The sequence below is a fragment of the Trichosurus vulpecula genome, chromosome 4 (genome assembly GCF_011100635.1).
Source record: "Trichosurus vulpecula isolate mTriVul1 chromosome 4, mTriVul1.pri, whole genome shotgun sequence".
Classification (NCBI taxonomy): domain Eukaryota; kingdom Metazoa; phylum Chordata; class Mammalia; order Diprotodontia; family Phalangeridae; genus Trichosurus; species Trichosurus vulpecula.
Window position 1 is genome coordinate 61,105,386 of NC_050576.1, and position 25,793 is coordinate 61,131,178.

A 25,793-nucleotide genomic window follows, 5' to 3' on the forward strand; every position below is an offset into this window, starting at 1 on the left:
TCTTTCTCTTTCTCTCTCTCTCTCTCAGCATTTCCTGTGACATAACTTCCTTTTCCTGTCAGGAAGCTCCTCCTACCACATGTGTCTTAGGCTTCCTGTGACTTAAGCATGTCACATGGCCTATTAATGGGTGGGAAGGATCTTCAAATCTAAACTGCTACTACAAGTGAGCAGAACCAGATCATTGTACATAGTAACAGCAATATTGTAATGATGACCAACTGTGAAAGACTTAGCTACTCTGATCAATACAATGATCCAACACAGTTCCAAAGAACTCATGATGAAAAAATGCCGTCCACCTCCAGAGAGAGAACTGATGAACTCTTGAGTGCAAACTGAAGTATAATTTTTTCACTTTCTTTTTCATCTTTTTTTTTTTGCAACATCACTAATATGGAAATGTTTTGCAGGATTTCACATGTATAATTAATAATATATTGCTTACCTTCTCAGTTGGTATGGGTAGGGATAGAAAGAGGGAGAGAATTTGGAACTAAAACATTTTTTTTAAGATGTTAAAAATAAATATATAATAATTTTTTTTTTAAAAAAAGGAAGTTAAATCAAGCTAAATCTCTCTGCACTTGCTACAGTACAGGAAATTCTACCATTTAGATTACTATGTATTTCACTTTCTGGAGCTGACTTACCATTTGTTAAATTCATTTGCTTGGCAAAATTTCCCAGCTTTGTGTGCCTACTTTCTTTTATCTAGCACAAGAGCTACATTATATTACATTACATTCCAACATAAGTTAGACGTCAAACTACACATTAACTGCATGGATCAAAGTGTGAGTTACTTTGAAAAGGACTGCTTCCCCCCAGTAGAAGGATGCTAAATAATAGTATTTAGACACCATAGACACCCTTGCTCCACCCCCTACCCCCAACACCTTATCTTCCATATATTTGTTAAATGCTTCCAATAAGGCTTGTCACGAGGCAACATGGCCAAGTGTGTGGAGATGTCCTCTATCCAGAATCAAGATGACCTGGGTTCAAGTCCCAAGTCTGAAAAACTGGTTATATGACCCTCTAAGTGGCCCCAAGAAAACTCTCTAACAATGATGGGGGTGCTTCGGTGCTTCTAATTCTAACATCACATTTCTCCTTAGCCTCTGCTTGGTTGCCTGTGCCTGGACCCCAATTCCAAAACCACATCCAGTTCTAAAATCACATCTCTCTCTAGCCTCAAAATACTGTCTCAGGCAGTTTCTCTCCAGTTCAAGGGCAGCATGCCCTAGCAAAATACTTATCTCTCCTCCTGACACAGGAGTCAGCTGTACCTACCTATAGAATTTATTGGTCTGACTCCTGTGTATGTGTAAATTGGCTGTGCACTGGGCCATAATGATATTTACTACTTACTGACCTTACTGATATGCATCCTAGACATAGTCAAATGTATACTCCCTTACGTTCATCTTGTGTAACAAGATATTTGATGGAAGCAGCCTAGATATTTCTAGGCAGCCCTGTCAGTTGACTTAGTGATGTTTCATGACCAAAACCACACCTCCTTGTAGCCCCACCTTGGGCTATTTCCCAATGAACTCTGGGTAAAATGCCTGCACAGTAGATACTAAATATACACGTTCCTTTAAGAACTAACCACTCTGGCAGCTAGGTGGCACAGTGAGTACAGCACTGGCCCTGGAGTCAGGAGGACCTGAGTTCAAATTCGGCCTCAGACACTTGACACACTTACTAGCTATGTGACCTTAGGCAAGTCACTTAACCCCAATTGCCTTGCCTTCCCCACTCCAAAAAAAAAAAAAAGAAAGAAATAACCACTCCCTAATCCCACCCCAAAACAACTAATTGACACACTTGGCACATGTTTCACCCCAAAAGGTCCTATATAAGATATATTGTATCGCCTTTAAGATTGCAGGTTCCCTGAGAATTCTTGCCCGCTGAAAAGCATAACAAACTTTTGCCAACTTGACTTAATCGCTTGGGTCCATGTTTCAACAATCCGGCCAGCAGCTGCTGTGCGGGTAAAAAACCAACAACAACCAGCTCACAGAACCACTGCAAGCCCAGGTTCTTTTGATCTGCTTTACCAAGGAAAGCAATGTTAAGAGTTTGACAACTTTACTTTAATCCAGGATACAAATACCATTCACTTAGTTCAGGGGAAAAAGCCAGCACCCTGAACTTCAGAGCAAATACAAACAAATTACAAACATCTACAGACATACCAAATATAATTCATAGTTACCAACATCTGAGTTCAGCCAGGGAGCTCATAACAACGGCTGGCCCAGAGTCATGCGTACCACTACTGCTGTGGGTCAGAGCTCCGGAAAAGGAAAGCCAACCCCTGGTTTTATATCTTTTTCAGAGTCAAGGGTGAGTCACACATGCGACTCACCCACGTGACCTAAAATCGTCACAAAAATGCGACTTAAACTCACGTGGTCTAAAAGCCTCTGATGTCAGAAACATGTCACTCAAACTCATGTAAACTAGGCTTTCTCTTGAGGCAAGGAAGTTGGCAAGGACTCCTAATTTAATCAAGGAAATAAAGGCCAAACTCTTCAAGGGCACTTGGTTGAATTAAGTGCTAAGAGCCCATTTTGATTGCCAATACATCCACAAACTCATTCCAGGTGACCTTGTCTTGGGAACTTTAGTTTCAGGATTCCTGAATCCCTGGATTTTCTCCCTCAACAACACTACACATTTCAGAGCTGGTGACAGTGTTTTGATAGGGGGCATTTCACCACTGGGAATTTGCTACACCCATAAAATAAGAACTCCATCTCCCCTCCACAAGCCTTGAACTGGTTTAATTAGGGCTGTCACCTGTCCAGAATATAAGGATTGAACCCTGAACTCCAGAATAACCTTTCTGATTCGATTCAAAGCATACTCACTCAGACAGCTTATGCCTGAATGCCCATTAAGAATAAACTTGGGGGGCAGGGGCAGCTAGGTGGTACAGTGAGTAGAGCACCAGCCTTGGAGTCAGGAGGACCTGAGTTCAAATCCAGGCTCAGACACTTGACTCACTTACTAGCTGTGTGACCTTGGGCAAGTCACTTAACCCCAATTGCTTTGCCTTCCCTCCTCCAAAAAAAAAAAAAAAGCAGCAGCTTAGGCATGGAGGACATAGCAAAATAAATAAGACCTGATTCTCTTCATAAACTTAGACTCTAACAGATCTTTTGCACCAATAGCTGTGACACATCTCATCAAACTTGTCTCCTCCCTTTATCATGGAGACTTCTGGTGCTCTGGCCCTTACTGCAATCTGGACAAAAGATGGAAACCCTAGTTCAGTCACAACTTAGGTTGGAAAGGATGGGGAGATTCTGAACCCATGTTTCCCTGCCAGGTCTAAAAGAATAAATTCATTTTCATCTAAAGAGAGAAATTATTATTCTATTAAAGAAGCCAGAACACTTTAAAAAAAAAATCCCAAATCAAAACAAAAAGCTCTTCTTTGAGAAAATTTAGGTTTAGCATGTCCAACCCAGGGGCAAGCAAGTATACTATGGTGATGGGATTTAAGGGGCAAGGAAAAGTCCACCTGCTTTTAACTATCCCCTCAACTTACCTGGCCCTACACTAGAAATTTCAACATTAGTTATCAATCTTTTAGTTCAAAGAATTGATTTTCCAGTTTATCCCTCATGGGAGTGCAAACTTTTTTTTTTTGAGATGTTAATGCTTTGGAAAGCTCTACTTTAGGAAACTCCAATCTACCAGGGTAGAGTGAGCTCAGCAATTTACACTCTTAACAAGTTGCCTGGGGCAGTGAAAGATTAAGTGACTTGCCCCAGGTTATACAGTACACAATCAGGGGCTGGAAAGTCTTCTGAATTCATAAAGGTAAGGAGGAGGGGTAAATGTAAATTGAAGATATTTATCAGGCTAATTCTTGAATGTTCATTATTATGTTAGCCTGAGAGTTATATTAGGTTCATGAGATTAGCCAAACATCACCCAGCCGAGTAGGCAATGGGTTTGTCATGGAAGACTAGGTATAAAATAGCTAAATCTGGAGGACTGGTATGAATGAGTCCTTTACAAAGGTTGGGGTGGGGAGGAGGAGACTAGTGTCATCTATATGGGGCAATATGAAGGCAGCAGGAGCTCTAGGGCACATGAGAAAGGAAATGCTGAAAAAAGAGGTTGGGGGAAGTTGGAAGGAAGAGGACATGGGGAGAAGAGAAGGGGAATGGCTGGAAGAGGAGGCTGGCAGGCAGGCTGGACTGTCTCCAAAGTAAACCTCACCTATTTCCAAGTTTTGCCTAGGGCTGGGCATGAAGCCAGGCTTCATTTATTTTCGTCCTCTTCAAGAACTAAGGACAACCACCTCCACCACTTACTTAACTTTGACCCAGCTGTTGGTCTTGGTCAAGCTCCAGCCACAGTATTGGAGGCAAGGGGGAAGGATTGCACCCTGTGGGTCTTGCTTAAGCTCCAGCCACACATAGTATTGGGGGAGGAGGTGGCAGTCCTGGGTCCTTGCTCCTCTAGAAGGGCCCTGCATAGGATTTATCCAATGTACCAATAGCCCTTTTCTGTTTTTAAATACCAGCCCAGTGCTATCTGTTATCCTAAATAAGTAGCCCACCTTTCTTTCTCAGAGCCAGGAGAACACTGAGCAGTGTTGAAAATGTGCCTTCTGTTGGCCTGAACATATGTATATCCAAGAAAAGAGTATCAACGCTTTCTCTGCCCTGCCAGTGTCACTTCCTGCTCCTCAAGTACCCTAACTGCCCCACTATTGTATGGGGATTGCATTACAAGTCCCTGTTGGTAGAGTGGACTGAGTAAAGGATCCCCATTCTCTTCCCAAATCCCAAATCTTCATTCCATTTCCCCAGACCATCCAGGGGAACTTAGCTCTCAGGACTCACTTGATTTTGAAGATCTGAGAACAGTAGTCAAATATGACCACCGCACTTTCCAAAGCATGGGTAATCTCATCAGGTGCCTTTTCCCCAGGGAAACCAAATACGCAGAGAAAGGAGCATCCCTGTTGGGAGGAGAGGAAGCAAATACAGTGGGGTGGTGAGTTTTCAGAGTGCAAAGTAGAGGGTCTGCAATCTTCTAAGGCAGACCCTTTGATGATTTTCTTCTGACTTGCCACAAATAATTGGCTGTCTTTCCATCGCAAAGATGGCATTACTGACTCAATCCTAGTAGGGAAGGGGAGGGGAGGATCATGACCTGGAGCTGGGAGGGACCTTCTCCAACCTCCTCATTTTACAGAAGAGGGAACTGAGGCTGGGGGAAGTTAAACGCCCTGCCCAAAGCCACATGGGAGGGTCTGGCAGTTTTGGAAGCTTGGTCCTTGCACCAAAATGAGCACTTGGTCCTTTGAACTGCATGGTCAACGTGGTTGCTTAGCTCTGCTTAAGTTTTTTTTTTTCTCTTTCTTTTTGAATCTTTGTTACTGACGTAATTTGAATTCTCTGGGCCCACAACCTGAGAGCAGAGCTTTATTCTCTTACTGGAGGCACAGGCACCAGCCATTTCCTAACTATATTTCTGAGGGGAGAATTACTATGAATGTGGGTCACGTTTTATAAATTTGCCCCCTAGATGAGAGCCTCAGAATAACCAGATGTCATACCAGGGAGGGCTCACTGGGTAGGTGACAGGAGAGGAATACTGCGGCTGTGATATTCAAAACAAAATGTATCAATTTAAGGAAGATAAATAAATGAAAAAATACATAAAGAACTACAGTACTCTCAATGTAATTCTGCTTCCCATGATCATCCAGACTCAAAACACAGTCCCATGGTTTTTCATAACCATGCCCTATGGTTGGGATTCCATTCAAAAGGGAAATAAACTTGGGGTTGCTATCATCATCATCATCATCATCATCATCATCATCATCATCATCATCATCACTAGCATGTATACAGAGCTTTACAGTTTGCAAAACTACAGATGTTGACTTATTTGACCCTTCCCACAGCCCTGTGAGGCAGGGGCACTATTATTCCCACTTTACAGTTGAGAAAATGGGGTACAGAGTAATTTAAGTGACTTGCCCAGAGTCACACAACTGGTATCTGAGGATGGATTTGAACTCAGGTCTTCCTAACATCAAGTCCTATACAACGTCCACTATACCACCTAGCCAATCAAATAAGAGCAAATGAGATAATATTTGTAAAGGGTCTGGAATAGAAATGCCTGTTCCATTCCTATTAGAGCAACCACCTAATGTTCTAATAAGTTCTTCTTTTATCACATTGCCCTATGTAATAATTCAGACTATCCCAGAAAGAAATGCTCTTGTGCATACCATACAGGCAACGCCCTGATGTTTCTCCAGAAAGTTAGAGTTCAGTAAATATCACCACTTGGACCATATGGTTCTTCTTCTCCATGACTTCCATGTATTGGAGATTTTGCATGTCTTTATCCCTGCTTCTCAAGGCCTGGGGTCCAAGTTCTCAGATTTCAAGGACTTGGGGTCCAGGTTCTTTTTACAGCCCTCCTCCTTCTTGACCTCTCTGCTATATTTGATACTCTTGACCAGAGGTGTCAAACACAAGGCCAGCAATATTGTGCTGGTCCAACAGATTAAAGTGTAATTGAGAAATATTTAACAAAATAAATATGCAATAAAACATAGATAATATTAGATTTTAAAACTAAGTCACCGTGGGCCAACAGGGATCCTTATCTATGCATTAGTGGCTCCTGTTTCTGAGTTTGATACCTTTGCTCTTAACCCCACTTAATGCCTAAATACTTTCTCCTCTCTGGGTTTTTATGACACTGTTCTCCTGGTTCTCCTCTTAACCTATCTGATCGCTTCCTTCTCAGTCCTGTTCATTGGCTTATCATCCATAACCTGCTTAGTTCCTGTAAATGTTCCCCAAGGTTCTGTCCTAGGCCATCCCTTTGCTTCCTGCATTCTCTTTCTGTCACTTCACCAGCTCCTATGAGTTCAATCAGATTTTGTATCCTACCTATCCTGGTCTCTCTTCCAAGCTTCGGTCCCACATCCCCAATTACCCATTACACATTTCAAAGTGGATGTCCTGGAGACATCTCAAACTTGATATATAGGCAAAGTGCACTTTGTCATCTTTTCCCACTAAATCACTTCTTTCCATCAATCCATCAATCTTCTAGCCGTCAGATTCCTAACCCTGACACTATCCTGGTCTCTCCTCTCCTCCTCAAGACTCATCTCCAATCAGTTGCATAATCTTCCCATTTCCTTCTCTACACTGTCTCTCACACATGACCCTTTCTTTCTACTCACACACCCCCCACCTTAGTTCCCTCCCATCCTTATCACTGCTTATCCAGACTATTGTGATGGCTCCCCACTGGCCTCCCTGCCTCAAGTCTCTGACCACTATGATCCCTCCTGTACACAGATGCCACAGTGATTCTTAGGTTCAGATCTGACTTTGCACTTCCTCTCCTCAATAATTTCTTCTAGAATAAAGTATAAAGTCTTATGTGTTTCTTTTAAAGCACTTTACAAATTGATGTCAACCTATCTTTCTAGCCTCATTACATATTACATATTACTCTGTTATTCCAATGTCACTCCACTGTTGCTTAAGAGTTATCCCTGACTCTGAGGTCCAATCAGCCTGGCCTTTCTGTTCCTCCAGCATGGCATGCCATCTGCCATCTCCAGGCATTGCATTTGCTCTTTTTGTTCCTCATGCCTGGAATGCACTCCCTCCTCACCTCCCCCTCACAGACTCCCTCTCTTCCTTCAAGGAGCAGCTCAAGCACCCCTTCCTACATGAAGTTTTTCTTGTTCCTCCCAAATGCTGGTGCCCTCCCCCTCCATAACCACTGGATGCTTAGCTACCTTGCATTTCTTTTTTATTTGGGGGCTAATTTTCAGCTTGTTTATTAAGGAGCCTGTAGCACACCTGACTAAAACAGAGAGGGGTTGCTCAAACACTTGTTCCATCCATTGCATTCCTCACCAAACGTTTGCTAGTCCTCACTCCGAACTGGGTCAGGGCACACACATTCCTTTCACTCCTTTCCCTGAGACCGTGGTCCTCACCTCTTGCTGAGTCTTTATTAAGGGCTATGAAAAAAACACACTACTGCTTTTCATTTGCCCTTTCAACTCCTGTCATGCTGCTGGCAACTGGTGCCAGGCCATGCAAATTACCCTGAAGCTTCAATACTCCTCCTGGATGGAGTCCCTTGCAAATGCTGGAGGGTGAAGGGCAACCTTTGCCCTGCATTCCTGTTACCCCAGCCCAATGTCCCTGTTCCTTTTATACAGCCATAAATGCTCCTGGGATGACCTGTTTTTAGGTCCCATGCCAAACTCTGGGTAGGCTTATTTTCTCCTCCGTTGCTTTTGTTGTTTCGAGAGCTAAGATTGTGCATGGTCTCCTCTTCCATGATATCTTGTAAATGAGTTTATACCCTAAGCTACAAGTTCTCTTGGCCACCATGTTTTTCCTCCTAGGCGCGAGATCAAGTGTTCGTGGGTCAAGGCAGCTTCCAGAGTATTTTGGGCACTTCGTAGCCTTTGTTTCATATCAATTAACTTCCCTGAGAACTGAAAATCATCAGAGTGATCACGGACTTCTTAGCGATTACTCATTTTTCAGAGTCAAAGACTCATAGAAGAAAGCCAGGTCAAGGCCATTCTAGCTGCTTGAAGAGTCTTTCTTTTATCCTGTCTTCTTACTTGCTATTGATGTTAATCTTGACTTTCGCCAGTCAATGAACTAGCTAGAGGCAGCAGGTTCTCAGCCGAGTCCCATCATTAATTGGTTGCTTTTTATCTCTTGAGAGACAGTAATTTCACTCTGGTTTTTTGTTGTATTATTATTTAGAGCTTACCATATCCAGCACCTTCTGACTTTCTCTTTGAAGGGGCAGTGCGCTAATGCCATGCTACAATTGTATAGCCCTATAGACTTAGCCTTTTTTCCCCCGAGAAAAAGAAAATAACACCTATGCTCCTCAGACCTTCCCTAGTCCCTCCTTATATTGACACTGACCAGGCTCTATCAAAATCCAAATCCCAAATCTCTCCGAGACATTAGGAGAATGAGAGGAAGGGATGGAATGTGTGCGGGGATCGCCTCTGGAGGACCGCTCACCATCCATGGCCGCTGACAGAATGAGCACTCTGGGATCACAGCTTACCCAAATAAGTAGTTTGTTTGGGGCTTACCTTCACGATTTTTTTTTTCTGGTGTGTGTCTATAGGAATAAGATTAATGATGATGTCTAGCTTTTGTGTAGTGCTTTAAGGTTTGCAAAGGGCCTTACTCTCATCTTACAGATGGGGAAACTGAGTAAGACACAGTGACTGGCCCAGGATCACAAAGTAAGTGTCTGAAGCTGGATTTGAACTCACACCTTCCTGACTCCAGGCTCAGGACTGTGCTCACTGTCTTGCAGCCTGGGAAGAAGCAAGAGTGGGGTCCATCGGCAGCCATTCTAAAACCTTATGCTGCAGTAACCTTGACCCTCTGAGACCCTTCTTGACATTTCTGGAATGACCCTGTTTTTTGCATGGATGCCACCCCTTGGGTATCCACGTGTTCCCCAAACTGGTCGCTCCCCGTCCTGGGTTCAAACTCACTTTGTCAAACATAAAGACTTTATTGATTTGGCCTTTGAAGTTTTTCAGGACAGAGTCAATGTACACACTGGAATCCTGGATGGCCTGGCCAATATCATCAGTCGTCTCCTTCCCTTTAAATTGCAGGTTGACAAACACAATCGTCACAGGTCGAAGTTCAGACAAATAACCTTTCAGCTGCTTGTCATCAATCTGGAAAACAGGAGCCGAACACTCGTGTCTCCTGAGCAGGCCAGCCACAGGCACCCCCACCCCCACTCCCCGTAGAGATGGGTCTCAGGACTGCACTTATCTCCAGGAAAGTCATCCTTTCTTGAAAGCCCCTGGTCCCTCCAAGGCGAGGCTCAGTGGAGATGCCCCCTCCTGCCAGGGGCCTTTTCTGAATCCCCCAGGTCCCAGTGCTGCTGCCACACTGAAATGATTTTGTTTTTATCCCACCAACTTGTAAAGTTGACAAATTTAACTCTGTAATAAAACCAACTTCCCTGTTGGCTTGAAAGTAACAAAATTGTGAAACTAACTTAAATTATCTCCCTCATATCAAGTTATTTTAAAGAAGTAAAATATATAATATAGAGGTATATATGCATATGTATATATATGTGTGTGTGTATGTGTATATATAGATATAACTTATTTTTTGATGCATGGCTCTCTTTGCCTAGTAGAATGTAAACCTCTAGTAGAATGCAAAAATGATAAGGGACCTTTCATTTTTGTCTTTGCCTTTTCAGGGCCAAGTAAAGTTCCTGGCATAGAATGGGCAGTTAGCAGATACCTTTTCGAATTGCACTGAATTGATCTGAACTAGACTCTCACAATATGTGTAATTTAACACGGCAGACCAGTCATGGACCAGCTCAGTGATGTGAAATTGAGAGCAAGCATGGGTAGTGGATTAGAAAGGGGAGGCGAAAACTCCTTGGGTTGGAATTCCAGATCTTACTAGCTTTGTGGCCATGGAATGGTCACTCACCCTGCCTAAGCCTCAGTTTCCCCACATGTAAAGTAGAAATAACTGTCCCAAGGCAGTGGGAGAGAAGTGCTTTGTAAACCTTAAGACATTTTACAAATGTGAGTCGTTGAGGCTGGAGCAACACAGCACCATAAGGACACATGCATTAATTAAGCACCTACTATGTGCCAGACAAAGCATTCTGTGGTACAGTGGATTGAGGGCTGCGCCTGGAGTCAGGAAGGTCTGAGTTTAAATCCAGCCTCAGACCTTTGACCTCCGTTTCCCTCAGTTACTTCAACTGAGGAAAATGGGACAATAGTAGCAACCACCTCCCAGGATTGTTGGAAGGATCACAAGAGAGAATATTTGCAAGGTACTTAGCATAGTGTCCAGCACAGAGCTGTTGCTTAACAAACGCTTGTTTCAAAGGAAAGAAACAAGCATTTATTAAACAACACATGTATACATGTCTATATATGCACATAATACATACACATAAAACAACACATATGTAGATATATACCATACACACATGCATGGGTGTATGTGTTTAAAATATATTTAATTTAATTTAGCTATATATTTAGTCTCTAATGAGACTTAAGTGGGATTATATATATCTATACATATACATATATATCTATATGTCTGTATATTTAAATAAACACATACACAGATGTATATGTGTGTGTGTGTAATCCCACTTAAGTTGCGTCAGAATCTTGTGAAGTTCTTATAGGCCTTATTACTGCCAATGTACAGATGAGAACATGAGGCTGTGACTTGTCTGTGATCACATCGCTAGTTAACATTAAAAGTAACATTAGACTCTCCTCACTGTGTCTGGCAGGCTATCTGCTATGCTAGGGTGCTTCCCTAAGTATAGGTATCAGGACTGGCAACAGGGGAGATGGTCTGAAGCCTCAGGCCACCTGATTGTCCCTCAAATTACATTATGCCAGGGACTATAGGCCCATGGTCTTCTTGCAACTGTGCAAATGAGACACATCCTCCCCAAGAGAGAATATACCTGGGGGATGGGACTCCGGAAATGTTCATGGACTGATGGGGAGGCTCCAACACACACGGAGAGGGCACCTTGGGCTCTGATTACCTATCTTCCCTGACCTCAAAGCCTAAAGCCAAATATCCTTCCCTATCCTATGAAAGGAGAGAAAAAAAAAGCATAGTCTGCCATTCATCTCTGAAATCTTTCTGCTGTTTTGGGTCATAGAGAATCCGCATAATTTCTACCCCTTTTGTGATTTAAAGAGAATTCTCATACTAGTTCTTATGATCTTTTTAAATGTTCAAGGTCAACAAGCTGAGTAAAAGTCAGTGACTACAATGACTGAAATACCTGATTCAAAATACTTCTCATGATATACTTTTGTAGAGAGATTTCCAGTTGGGGGTCAGACTCCAGAGTAGAGGCAAGTCTCAGAATGTCTAAGAAAGAAGAAAGAGATTGGCTTTGGAAAAAATCTAGGCAGAGCAGTCACTGTTAAAAGTAAGCAACATCCTCACTGTGATATGATTCTGGAACGACATTTTCCAATATGGAATTATGTGAGCCCTAAAGAACCACACTTGGATTGTATTCTGAATTGGAGGGTCCATTATAGAGCCATGCTTCCCCTAGTACTGTGAAGCTTCCATGAGTAGTCCTCTTCTAGAGTCTTACTCTGGAGTTCCATGGTGGCATGGAAGTGACTCTGAGGTCATGAAGTCAAAGAGTAAGCGAGTCTTGTCATTCCAGAAAGACTTCTGGTACAGTCCTGGTGAAAGAGTATGTTTGCTTTCCAAATATTACCCTGGGCTCAAAAGGCCATTTGCAAAAGACTGTTGTCCTTGGTGGAGATGGGTCTCTCAAGAAGACCATCATCTCTCTTCTTTCCAGCTCTCACTGGCTCGGCCTATCCCTCACCAGTGAGAAGCAGTGAGAAATCAATCTCCTTCAATGGGAAAGTCCTGTGCAAATGGTCCTCAGAGCCAAGGGTCACACAAAGGCAAGGGTATCTTAGTGGGGAGAATTGCATCACCAGCAGGCTGTCCATTAAGTAAAGAATATTTTTGGCCGTGGCAGCTCGTGAAACAGAGAAAAGTACAAAATGTTCCTCATGCTCATGAGGCCCCTTTTCTGTCTGCCACAACTGAGGCAAGCTGGGAGAAAAGGGAAAAGTTTTAGAGCCTAACTCATATGATGCTTTTAAAGGTTCCAAAGTACTTTCCATATGTTAACTCATTTGAGTCTCACAACAATCCTGAGAGGCAGGTGCTATGATTATCCCTATTTTACAGTTGAGGAAACTGTGGCAAACACAGGTGTCCAAGGCATAATTTGAATTCGGGTCTTCCTGACTCCAGGTACAGCGCTTCTATCCACGGTGATACCCAACTGCCATCTATAAACATTAACTGCTAGGACTTTGAATGTGAGATCTGCATCAAGTTGACATGCCACTGAAAATAACTTCATCATATCAGTCTGAATATTCCCATTATGAATGAAACCAGAAGATAAGATTATATATGGAATTTGAAGTTAAATGAAAGGCTGGGTCACAGATTCTCCAGGGAGAGGAAAATAAAGGTGTTGAAAGACAACTGTGATGACTTAACTGTCACTGACGGGAAAAAATAGCTTGTTATAGAAATATTTAGAAGACTTTTCCATTCTTTGTTTCATTCTTCTGGTTTCATCCTTGAATGCTCTTGGAATGAGTTGATTTAATAGGAACTCTTAGTGTTTTCTATAACGTCATCTTTCTCTCTGTTGCTTTTCAATGTTTTATATGGCAATACTGCTTCCAGTTTTCTACCATCCTCTCTAAAATTTTCAAAACAATTTTATATTGTAAATTGGGCTGATTATGTCTCTGCTACAATAGCCTTCAAGACTCCATAGTTGGCTTCGTGCTACAGTCTGGCACCACAATAGGACTCTTGTGAAAGAAATACATAAGGGAGGGCAGAGAAGAAATTTTAGAAAATATGACTCAGAGCAACAGTATATAATAAATAGCTATTTAAGGGGTTGGGTTGACTTGGGAGGTGCTGGACATGGCAAACACCAAATAACATTACAAAGAAATGAAATTGTATCTTAAGAGAAAGAAAATAATTTGTTACTAATGTGGCACAGTGAATAGCGTACTGGATCTGGAGTCAGAATTGAGTTCAAATCCAGCCTCAGATACTTTCTAGTTCTGTGACCCTGGACAAGTCACTTAGCCATATTTGCCTAGTTTTCTTATCTGTAAAATCTAGAGAAGGAAATGACAAACCACTTCAGTATCTTTGCCAAGAAAACCTCCAAAAGGGGTCACAGTCAGATATGACTAGAAAATGACCGGACAACAGCACATGAGTATAATTTTCAAATTAGTAATTTGTGACATCATTAACTTGGTAGAGAAAAGATTGAAATCAACACCAAATTAGAAGAAAAATATATGAGAGGATATGGCACACATTTGAGGGACTCCAATCTGACCTATTTAAATAAGCTATTGATGCCTAACAATGGGAATCTGATAAAAACAACAGACATTGACACAGATCATCACCATTTCCCAGTGAATTTTGACTAAAGTAAATCATGAAGTCATGAATGAAAAGTTCCACAATGAAGAGTCTAAAAGAGCTTTTTTTTAAAAAAAAACAAACCTAATGCAATCAACAAATAATCTCTTTGCTAAGCAGAGAAATAAACAGCCTGGTTTACAATATAAATTTGCTTGGAAACTTTTACAGAGTATAGTAGAAAACTAAAAAGTATCACCTCATAAAACTTTGAAAAACAATTTTAAAGAAACTATCAAGAAACTCAATTAAATCAACTCTTCCCAAGAGCATTTAAGGATAAAACTAGAAGGACAACAAATAGCTAAATAATGGAAATCACACAACTATTTCTATGCTAAATTATTTTCTCCATCACTGCTAATGTGGCACAATGAATAGAGTACTGGATCTGGACTCAGGAAGATTCATTTCAGTTGGATCACTACTTTTAGGCTCCAGTATCTCCAATTTGGTATAGTAGTAAGTAGAACTGGAACTAAAGAAAACAAAGATAGGAAGAAATAATTGTACTAGCCTAAGTGCATTTGAAGGAGGTCCATGCTGGAAGGGACAGTTTTGTGGGTATAGAGGGACTAATTCTCAAGTAGTCTCAAACAGGAGAACCATACTAAATGCAAGGGGGAAAAAAAAAAACCACAGACCTAATTATTAACCCCCCCCCCAAAACGGAGAAAACATCAATAACTTCTGACTGATCTGCTCTCTTTCCAATCTATATACAACCTTTATAAGAATAACCAACACATATATTGAAACATCTTTGAAAATATGAGCTAGGAACATGTAGATTTTCAAAAACAATACTCTAGAACAGAATACATATTTATAGTCACACAACTGATTTATAGATGTGGAGAATAGAAGATCCCATTATACTTATTGTGTACCAAGGTGTCTAACGGCATCTAGTCTGTGTCAGTTCCACTGAACCATTAGGTCTGCTTAGATCAGTGCCATGATCAGGCCAGGATTTGCTGAGTGGTTCAGAATTCCTTTCATTTCCATTCTGTCGAACCAAACAATTGCAGAGACACTCTTGCACACTCATATATGACCTTGAATGAGCATCCCATGAATACTGAGAATGTCATATTGTTGCAGACAGATTTAGCCCCTTTCAAAGAATGTACCCAACCCTAATGCAGAAATGTAATCATACGTTTACTGTCATTTCTTGGTGAACTTTTTGACTTGGCTTATGGGGGGTATACCGTTCCAAGGAAACACTATACACCTAAGGATGGTAGCAAATTCTTCCTGAAATCTATTCTTGTCCAAAACCAAGACCATGGGGAAGAGGCAAGTATGGAAGCAGCACCTGGCTTTTGGTGGCACTTCTGGATGCCCTGATACCCCTTCTATCCTTTCACTTAATACTGGCCAACTGGCCAATGGTAATGATGGCAAACTAATTACATTTGTAAATTAATTGCATTGCGTGGGGAGACATAATGTACTTTTGAAAAATGTTTTTCTATTTGAGAAACAATGTCTCAATTTAGAGAGGAATTGTCACTCCTAGTTACTGCTTAGGTGCCACTTCCTATATGATGCCTTCGTGATCCTTTACCAAAGGGAAATTAGTATTTCCCATCCTCCAAAATTATTTCTATGCTTTGCACATATTTTGTGTTTGCTTATCTGTGACATGTTGTTTCTTCCCAGTACAGTGAAAGATCCTTGAGGACAAAAACTACTGATTACCATTCACTATCTAGCACAGGGCTGTCCAACCTTAGGTTATCTTAGGGCCGCATTAAAATAAAGAATTATTTGAGGGCCACACCCAGAATAAAAAATGCAGTACACTAATAGAAAGTGGGGGAATGCGTGTCATCAATACAACAGGTAAAGGTATGAAGCGTGAAAGCAAACACAAAACAACAAAGCGACAACACAACAGTATAAAGGTAGGTGCATACTGACTAGTCTGCATCATACAGACTGAACGCATCCCACAGATCGATTGAAAATTCCATGCGATATGTTCCGTCTGTAATACTGCTTAAAAACATCAAAGAAAATTAACATCGATGAGATTATTTATTAGTGATGGAATTAAAAAATCTAATATGCATTCCATGCAAATTATTATTTTATTTTTTCACTCGTGAAAATTAAAACCCACAGGCGGGCTGCATAAAATCACACTGCGAGCCACATGCGGCCCGCAGGTCACATTTTGGACTGCCCTGATCTAGCAGATATATCTTCACTATCTAGCAGATGTCTGGTACGTAGTAAACACTTAGCATTAGAAAGACCAGGCACATCAATTGAAGAAAAAATTTTTAAATCATCATTAATATCTTTATTTTCTTTGCTTTACAGATTTAAAAAATACCTCTTAATGCTTCAGCATGGTACAATGGAAAGAGTACTAGCTTTGAAGGCTAGAGATGCAGGGTCAGATTCTGCTTTGGACACTTACTACGGTACGACTCTAGGCAACCACTTTCCCTCTTTGGGCCTCAGTTTCCTTATCTGTAAAAAAAAAGGCTTTTCTAGATGGCATCTGAGGTCCCTTCCAGCTTTACCAATGGAATATTATTGTACACATCGTTCTCCTGTTTTTTCTCATTTTGCTCTGTATTAATTTATATCTCCTCTCAAGTACCTCTGAATTCTCTATATCATTTCTTACAGTAGAGTAATAATTTATTACATTCATATACCATAATTTGTTCAGACATTTTCCCAAATGATGGGTGCTATTTCTGTTTTTTTTTTCTTTTCTTGTCTCTTTTTTTTGCTCCCCCCAGAAGTTTGACAATAAATATTTTTGTTCATATGAGACCTTTTCCCCTCTGTTCTTGATCTTCTTGGGGATACATGCCTAGTAATGGTAGCTCTAGGTCATAGGGCATGTTCAGTTTACGACATTTCTAGTATTGTTGTAATTTTTTTTTCAGAATGGTTAGACCAATTTGCAGTTGTTCCAGCCATGCAGTAGTGTGCATATCTCTCCACAACACCTCCAGAATTTACCATTTTGATATTTTATCATCTTTGTCAATCTGATGGGTGGGAGGCCAAATCTAAGAGTTACTTCAATTTGCATTTTTTTTCCTGTCCCCAGGAATTTGGAGCATTCTTATTAAAGAACTTCTTATTAAATATTTTAATCATTTCAGTTTATTTAAAAACTGTTCATACTCTTTTGCCAACATTAGACAAAGTCTAATACTATATATGCATTAAATTTTTTTTGCCAGGTTGGGTAAGTATTTTCTAAAATATATTTTTATTTATTTTGTTACATATTGGCCAATTACTTGTAAAATTTTTGACATCCATTTAAAAAATTTTGAGTTCTAAATTCTCTCCCTTCCTCCTCCATTCTTGAGAAGGCGAGCAATTTGATATTAGTTATACATATGGAGTCAATATTCATTAATTACTGAAAAAGTCTTTCAGCTCAACAAATATTTATTAACACCAACTATGAAGCAAGGAGTTCTGCACCTTTTTTTCAGACCTTGAAGGATCGATAGAGTTTTGATGGATGGAAAGGAAGGGTAAGACATTTGATGTAGAGGGAACAAAATGAACAAGATGGAGACTGACTAGAACATGTTCAAGGGGCAGTAAAAAGACTCGGTTGGCCGCAGTGAGGTCTGGGTGAGACAGGAAGTTGGATGGGTGATAAATGAATCACATTTTGTAAGACATGGAATACCTTTAAACAGGATCATACAATAGAAAGAGATTGGGATTCAAGAGCCCATTTCTGCCATCAACTGGCATAAACTGTGCGAACCTTGGCGAGTTGTTTGACTTAACTGGGTCTCTGTTCAATTCAATTCAACGTATATTTGAGTGCTACCATGTGTCAGACCACAAGGCTAAGCGCTAGGGATACAAGGACAGAAATGAGATACTCGATTCTAAGGGGCAGCAGCAAAGGGGGAAGGTAGGGACATCACCAATAAGTAAAATAAAAGTAAATATAAAGGTGTTTTGTGGTGAGAGGTAACAATAGTGACTAGAAGTTGGGTTGTTACAAGGGAACGAAGGCCTTGTTTAACTTATCTGAAAGATAAGGTAATTAAGCCAGATGACCTCTAAGGTCACTTCCCAAGCTAACAGTCCATGAATCTAGGAGTCCTTGGTCTAAGACGAGGTCAATTGATTAACTCAGTCTCAGTTCCCTCTAATGCCCCACCCCCACCCACCCCCACCTGCACCCCAATTCACACTAACAAGCAGAGGCCTAAAAAGGAGTTAATGAAATGCTGTATCCTTCTTCCCTGGACCCAAACCCCAAGATTTTAGCTTTGGAAAGAATGTTCACTCTCACAGCAGAGAAAGGGGAGCTGGACATTGGATGGCTGGGGCCTAAGTTCCCTGAGCAATGGCTCTATATGTGAGCTCTCCCATTACTTTTTCTCTTGGAAGTATGGCTCTACAGTTTTCTCCCTTGGGGGAAGAATAGGATTCCTCTAGACAGCACCAAGACATACCGGGCGCCATTTGTTAAAACTGCGCTGGCTCCACCACTTCCAGCTAGAAGAGGGATAGCGGTTTCAGACATGGCTTCCCAAGAGACTTGTATCCACTTTAGGGTTCCATACCTCCTCCTAGGTACATATTTTGCATTTATTCATGGCTCTGCTACAATAGAGACAGCTGGAGCCTGTCAGAATTCCTCCTTCTTCAAGATTCCAAAACCCTGTCCCTCCTGGTCATAGTGTCTAAGAAGTTCCTGAGTAAATCTCTGAAACTGGGTTTCAAAGGAGATGGCATGGATGTTCTCTGCATTCTTCCATGTTTGTTCCTCTGGGCAATACCCCTCCAGCTGAATAAGCAGTGCCACCATTTAGAGATCTTCTGAGAATTTAGGATTTCCTGAATTTCATTTTCTTATCTCTTCTCTGCATTGGATGTGGGGCACCATTTCTACTGGGAGCATGAACTTTAGAAAATCATTCCCTAGATCATAAGCTCCATGAGAGCTTATGGGAAGAGATTAGGAGCTTAAACTGACCTTCCTTATCACTTTAAAAGAATGAGCTTGTCACATGACTCATTACTGCCTATTTTTCTGACAGGATCAGAGTGGATAAAGGTAATTAGTCATCTCTCTTCCAAAAAGTATAAAAGCAAACAAATTAAATCTTGTCAAGCAGGCAGCCTCCTAACAAGATGCAAGGGTCTATTTAATCTTTGTGTCTTTCTCAGAACCTCAGCTATCACAGGATAGCTACTGAGTAAATATTTATTTAATTGAATTAAAGATTGACTTGCTTGGATCACTCAGGACTTCACCAAGTGTCTTCCTCTGCAGTTTTTAGGAGCCTGGCCTGATGCCCCAGGCCTACGTTGTTCCTATGGTGGCTTCCCTGAAGGAATGTTTTCCAAACATGGCAGAACATTCAGACTTCTGGGGGGATTTTCAAAAGGAGCACAGAGTGGTAGAAAGCTTGCCAGGTTTGGGGTCAGAGGACTTGGCTTTGAAACCCAGCTGTTACTTGCTGTCTGCAAGTCAGTTTTTTCATTTGTTAAAGCGAGGAGGTTGGAGTAGATATGGCTCTAAATCACATTGCCTTGTGAAGGTGTGAACCACTCCCCATTTGAGTCTGACAAAAATGAGTGGCAGAAACTTGGTGACAGAGGAGGGCAGGAGGTCTGGCCACTGAATGCCCTAGGGTGAAGACTTAAGTTCTCCAAGCAGAAACAGGGCTCAGCAATGATCCAGAGGCAGCCAGGTGGCACAACAGATAAGAATGCTAGGCCTGAAATCAGGAAGATCTGAGTTCAAATTTGACCTTGGACAACTATCAGCTGTGTGATGTTGGTCATTTAACCTCTGTTTACCTCAGTTTCTTCATCTGTAAAATGGTTCTGAGGATCAAAAGAGATGATCATTGTAAAGTACTTAGCACATGTCCCTTAGCACAGAGTAAACCCTGTGTAAACATTAGTTATTTCTATTATTGTTAACTACCCAGGGTGGAGGGGAAGCCAAGCTTCTTTAACCCCATGGAAAGATTCCCAGCGCTAGCTCTCCTAGTGACTGTAGGACTGCCGATGCCAGGAGGTGGGAGCTGCCTTTCCCTGGTCTAAGTTCATGGTATATCAATGGCTACTCTGACATTGTGCAGCTGCTCCTAGAGCTGGGCTGGATAGGATTCTGCTGTCTCGGTGGCGGCTGGAGCCATTGGAAGTTTTTGAGCAAAAGTGATGAAAGCTGTATTTTAGGAGGATGACATGGCAGAGGTGCTTAGGGTTTATTAAAAGAGGGAGTCTAGAAGCATAAGGACCAGTAAGGAGGTTGTTCCAATAATCTAGGCATGTGGTGATGAGGACCCACACTAGGCTGGTGGCCGGGGGAATGCAAAGGAAGAGATAGCTGTGCCACCAGAGGCAACCAAGGGTATCCCCCAAACAACATCCTCTGAACAGTGTCTTCCAACACTTGGGGTATCTTTCAGTTGCCACTTCCGGGACTAGGAAGCTTTATTTCTTAGACCTATGGGTCCAGAGAACTCACCCCAGAAGTCAGGAGACTGGGGTCCTACTACTACCACTGGTCCCACAGTCAGTGGTTTAAAACACAAACACATTATTTTGTTACATGATTCTTTATAATTTGCCCTGTCCCTCCTGGGCATGTATAAAATCAAGGTGGTAGATCATGGGGTTACAAGTTCAGGGAATAGCAAATAGGCCAGTTTGGCTGGAAAAGCGGAATGTGTAAAGGGGAGTCACGTGGCACAAGCCCAGAAAGGTAGGCCAAGCAAGGCTGTGAAAGGTTTTAAATGCAGAGTTCACAATTTATCCTAACGGAAATGGGGAGCCACTGACAATTCTTGGGTGCTTAATAAATGCTTATTGGTTGTTTGATTGATCAGGAAAGTGACACAGTCTGGCCTATGGTCTTTTCCTGGGGTGCCTGTTTCTAACAAAATCTATGTGGTAGAACACAAATACAGCCAGTGGTTTTAAAACACAAACTTGTAATATATTTTAATATAAACTGAGGGCACCTATCTTTACACAGCCTTCCATCAATGATTGATTCATCACTGCACAGAAGAGCCAGCAGGCTCTCTAAGCTTGTGACAACAGAGTAGATAAGCTATAGCTGGTCCCATGAGAACAGAGCGGGCAATAACTGCATCTATGTTTCTTGAGGCTTGACCTGGCTAAATTCAGAGGGCCTTGCCAGCAAGGTGGTCTCAGGGCAATGAATATGTCAGCTTCAGAAGTTCTCAAAGACCATTTACTATATCACAGAGGTGCTGTGAGGGTAAAGGGAGGAAGTTTTCACATAGGTGAAATTACAGATCCTTGAAATATTGGAGAAGCTGGGCGGGGGGGGGGGACGGGGTGGTGTGTGTACAAAGTAAGTGAGCTATAGACACATGCCAGGGGATGTTCTGGGGTCAGGTGACAGAGCTTGGCAAATGCTACAAATCAGGGCTTGATTTATTGTCTCATGGATTGGCTAGATTTAAGAAGGTGATGGAGAAAACACCAATAATTAATAACTAGATTAAACTTAATTTTGGAAAACCAGTTGTTAAGCATTTGCCAGCATGTCCCTAACATAATGTCTTCATTCTGCTTGACCCAGCTACAAGTAGTACGCAAGTCACTTCCAGGCCTTTTGTGTATCCGTCTCTGGTTAAGCTGCAACACGATTCTTTGCCTCCGTTCTGTTGTGGTCACCTTCTCTTCCCATTCCAATGACACCCCATCTCTCTCCAGCTGAAGCATCTCTGATTCTGTAGCTGGGCTTTACCCTCAAAATTGCTCTGACTTTGGTCTATTCTCTTTTCTGCTCACATCTGTTCAGCTCCACTGAGCTCCCCTGGTTCTGGCACTTGGTCACTGCCTTTCTAAGACCCCCACAGTGACTACTTTCCCATGGTAGATTTCCTTAGTTCCTTTCCATCACAGAGTCACCTACTTAGGCATTCATCTTCTGCCTACTGTGGCTTCTGAGAAAAGACTGACACAATACATCATCATAGGGGCAAGAGAGGTGAATGTAGTCACAGGACTTGAGTTTGAATCCTGACACTTCTTACAAGCTATTTGATTTTGGAAAAGTCACCAAACCTCTCTGGGCCTCAGTCTTCTAATCCATAAAATGAAAGAACTGGGTGAGATGGCCTTTGTATCTTCCAGGTCTAAGTTTACAATCACACCCTAGAGGGTGCAGTGGATAGATGGATGCACATGGCATCAAAGAGAGCTGAGTTAATCCTCAGACGCTTGATAGCTATGTGACCCTGGGCAAGTCACTCAATTTCTTTGTGCTTCAGTTTTCTCGTTTGTAAAATGGGCATAAAAATAGCACCCACTTCCCAGAGTCATTGTGAGGATTAAATATTTGTAAAGTGCGGTTCTATATCAATGCTGGCTGGTGGTGTTGCTGGTGTTATACCTGGTTCGTTACTTTGGACCTGGCCAAACTGAGGACATTAGTCAGTGCATGTAAGGTGGGGTGGGGTGACAGGTTTTTGCCGCAGGAAGAGGTGTGACTACCGAGCTGGACGGAGCAGAGCCATCGTGAGCAAAGTGTACTTACTTTTATGATCACCTGAAGGATAGTAATCCATGTAGGCCATGCATTTCATGAAAAACTCATCAAAGTTGTAAGTTGGGGGTAGCTTCAGGAAGTTAACCTGAGTGGAAGAAAAATGAGACTTTCAATTTTCCTTATAATGAAGAGCAATCATTCAAGCGTAATACCACAGAGGTTTGGTACATGGTGATTGGCATACTGGAGGGCACACCAGGTACAACACAGAGTGGGTATGCATGTAACAATAAAAACCAACATTTACTAAGTGCTCTAAAGTTTGCCAAACACTTTATATGGATCATTTAATCCTTATAATGATCAGCTAAGATTAGGTATTATTATCCCCATTTTACAGATCAGGAACCTGAGTCACAAAAGGGGTAAATGACTTACCTGCGCTCACACAGCTAATAAGTGTAAGAAATCAGAAAGTTGACAGGGAATCATTCAAGTTACTTAGTTAAGACAACAATCTTCAGAATTAAAAGGTGAGGTTGTGAACCTGGGCCATCCAAGGGCATAGGACCCAGGCGGCATTCCCGCATATGCTTCCTCACTCTAAATTCACTTTTATATAAAAATCTGGTTAAATGGATATTAAGGGGAAAAGAATCCATTAAAAACTGATAATGAAAATAAAATATGTCATTTGAGGGCCTGTTTTAGAGGAAGGTAATGACTGAAAGGCAGCCAGCACCAGGCTCTTCATTGTCTTAGTCAAAGTCTTTCATCCATCCTAACAGAGCCTTCAATCCAATGAAGTGATTGTGGGTAGCAAGTGGCCACAGATGTCCTAAATAAGTTTCTTTTTATTTTGTCTTTATCATTGTGTTGTGATGGGAACAAATGAGTCTAAGCTGGTTTCAATTCCTCCTCTTGGAACTCTAGCATATTACATATCCATTTATTATTCCTCCAAGATTTATAAATTTCTGGATATAGCAGAACAGGTTTACTAAAGAAGATTTCTCTAAGCAGTTCTCTGGGGGAAAAACATTTAATCTGGATAAAATTTTACATTTATGGAAAGCTCTCCAATCCCTTCAGTCTTAAGTAGAATAAACCTAATGGGATGTTATGGTTAATTGATATGAAGAAGCCCATACAATTGAAAATAAGTTCATGGCCACAAACTACAAAGATTCAGGAGAGAAAATTCAAGCTCCCAACTGAAAAACACCAGGGAGAAATTGGCTGCTCCTCCAAATTGGACTTAGTCCATCTTTTTTAAGCCCCTAGAGGTTAAGTTTACTGATCAGCATCTGTTTTATATGATCATATTTGCCTTAAACATAACTAGCTCTTAAGGAGAAAAAAGTGAAAAGGGTATGTAAGGTAAAATGGGAACCTATCTTTGGCATACATAGACTTCCCAAGATAAAGATTTTGACTTTGGAATATTGTTGTTTATTGTCTATATGTCCATGTAAATCTGCGAAAGTTAGCACAAGTATTTGTTTTTAATATGTGTTTATATATACATGATGGGACTAGCTTAGAGCCCATCTGCTGGTTTAAATTCACTTGACTGGGAGTGAGATCCTATCTGGGCAGAACTTCTTTTCCACTTAATTTGATCAGCCCTGGAGAAAAGATGTGTCCTGTGTCCATTTGTGCAGCAAAACTGGAGAAAAGGAAAATTTTTCAGAAGAAAGTTACTCTTAATATTTGGTATCTAATCTCAACTTTGAGCAGTTCTTTCATCTATTCTTTTTGTTCCAAATTTGGCCACTCGTGGCAAAAAGAAGAGACAATGGGTAGTAAACAAAAGGAAAAGCCCCTCTCTCCTTCTGAGATTTACTGAAGCACTTGTTTCTGATACTCTTGACTATCACAGGTGAAAATTATGGAGTCTGGGAGTCCCTCAAACTTAGTATTAATCCTATTTATTTCCTATGTAATAGACACACATTTATCCCTTTATTGTATTTCCTAAGAATGGGGAAGGGGGGAGTAGATTTTTAATTGCTCAGAGTAAAACTGTGGCTTATTATCAGAGGCTGTTTAAATTAAACCTATCACAGGAATAGCTATGTAGTAAAACTAATTCTAATTTTTTTTGAACAACTTTATATCTATTTTTGAACAAAAATCCCTCTGGTATAATCACACTATATTTTATTACTAAAACAGTACAATTTTTGAAAAAGAGGTATCTGAAAGCATGTAGACTATATATGTGACCTGAGCAAAATTTTGAATGTTATTATGTGAAATGCATAAATTTGAATATTTAAAATTCATCCTGGCAACTGGGAGTTAAGTAACTGAGAGTTAGCTTAACTCAAAGTTCATCTAAATCTCATGGGCAGTTTTTTTAAAAAGTGTGTGTGTAGTGAGGGGAGAGCCATTGTAGCCAGAAACCTTATCAGTGTCTCCCGACTCTGACCTAGCAAGATCTGAGGAAAACAACAAAAAAACCTTTATGAATGAATTTTAAGCTAGGGGAAAAAAAAAAACCAAGGCCATCATAGTTAGAAAGTAGGATTCTGGATTTTGAAACTTCCAATTAGAATAATTACTGATTGATTATTGTGATCATTAATCATTATTGAAATAGTAGATAATAATTGTATAGTTTTTGGCTGCCTCCTTTGCCTCGTAGAGAATTATTTGCCTCATGCTATGGCACATATTGTAAACCAATGAATATGCTAAATAGCCCCTGGCCCATCAGAAAGAAAGAATAGTCATATAGAGAAGTAGGTTGAAATAATGCAAGAGCAGGTAACCTTTCACATTATAAGCCTTTAAAGTATTGTAAGACGTTGTTTTTGAATGTTAAGGACTTTAATTCCGAGAACCTAGAATTTCCAGCCCAGTTGGTTGAAAAAAGACTGCTTAGAAATCTATTGAAAGAGATCTCATCAGCTATATCTGCCCACTAGTATCTTGAACCTTAAATCCACAAATACTTCTTTTAAAAGACTCTTTACCCGTTAGACATTAATATTAAAACAGGACAGGAAGATTGTTCTGGTTACCTGCCCTTGTCTGAGAAGAGGATAAAAACATAATGTAATCCCTACAGTCCCAAAGACATTAAGCCACTTTGGCTAACCTTAGGAAATGTCATTGTTAGTCTCTAAAACCCCCTACCATTTCTCTATAAGCTCTCATTTTCTGTGTAAAAT

At 41.0% G+C, this 25,793-nt stretch overlaps 1 protein-coding gene across 1 annotated transcript in view; it reads right to left on the reverse strand.

Annotated features, from left to right (window-relative positions):
* ADCY10 (adenylate cyclase 10) overlaps window positions 1-25,793 on the reverse strand; it is a 142,200-nt gene that overhangs the window by 93,838 nt on the left and 22,569 nt on the right. The window contains exons 6-9 of the mRNA XM_036755485.1: window positions 22,663-22,759; window positions 11,896-11,984; window positions 9,578-9,769; window positions 4,881-4,999 (exon numbers count right to left, since the gene is read on the reverse strand). Coding sequence (XP_036611380.1) covers window positions 4,881-4,999; window positions 9,578-9,769; window positions 11,896-11,984; window positions 22,663-22,759 — 497 coding nt within the window. The remainder of the gene's footprint in view (window positions 1-4,880; window positions 5,000-9,577; window positions 9,770-11,895; window positions 11,985-22,662; window positions 22,760-25,793) is intronic.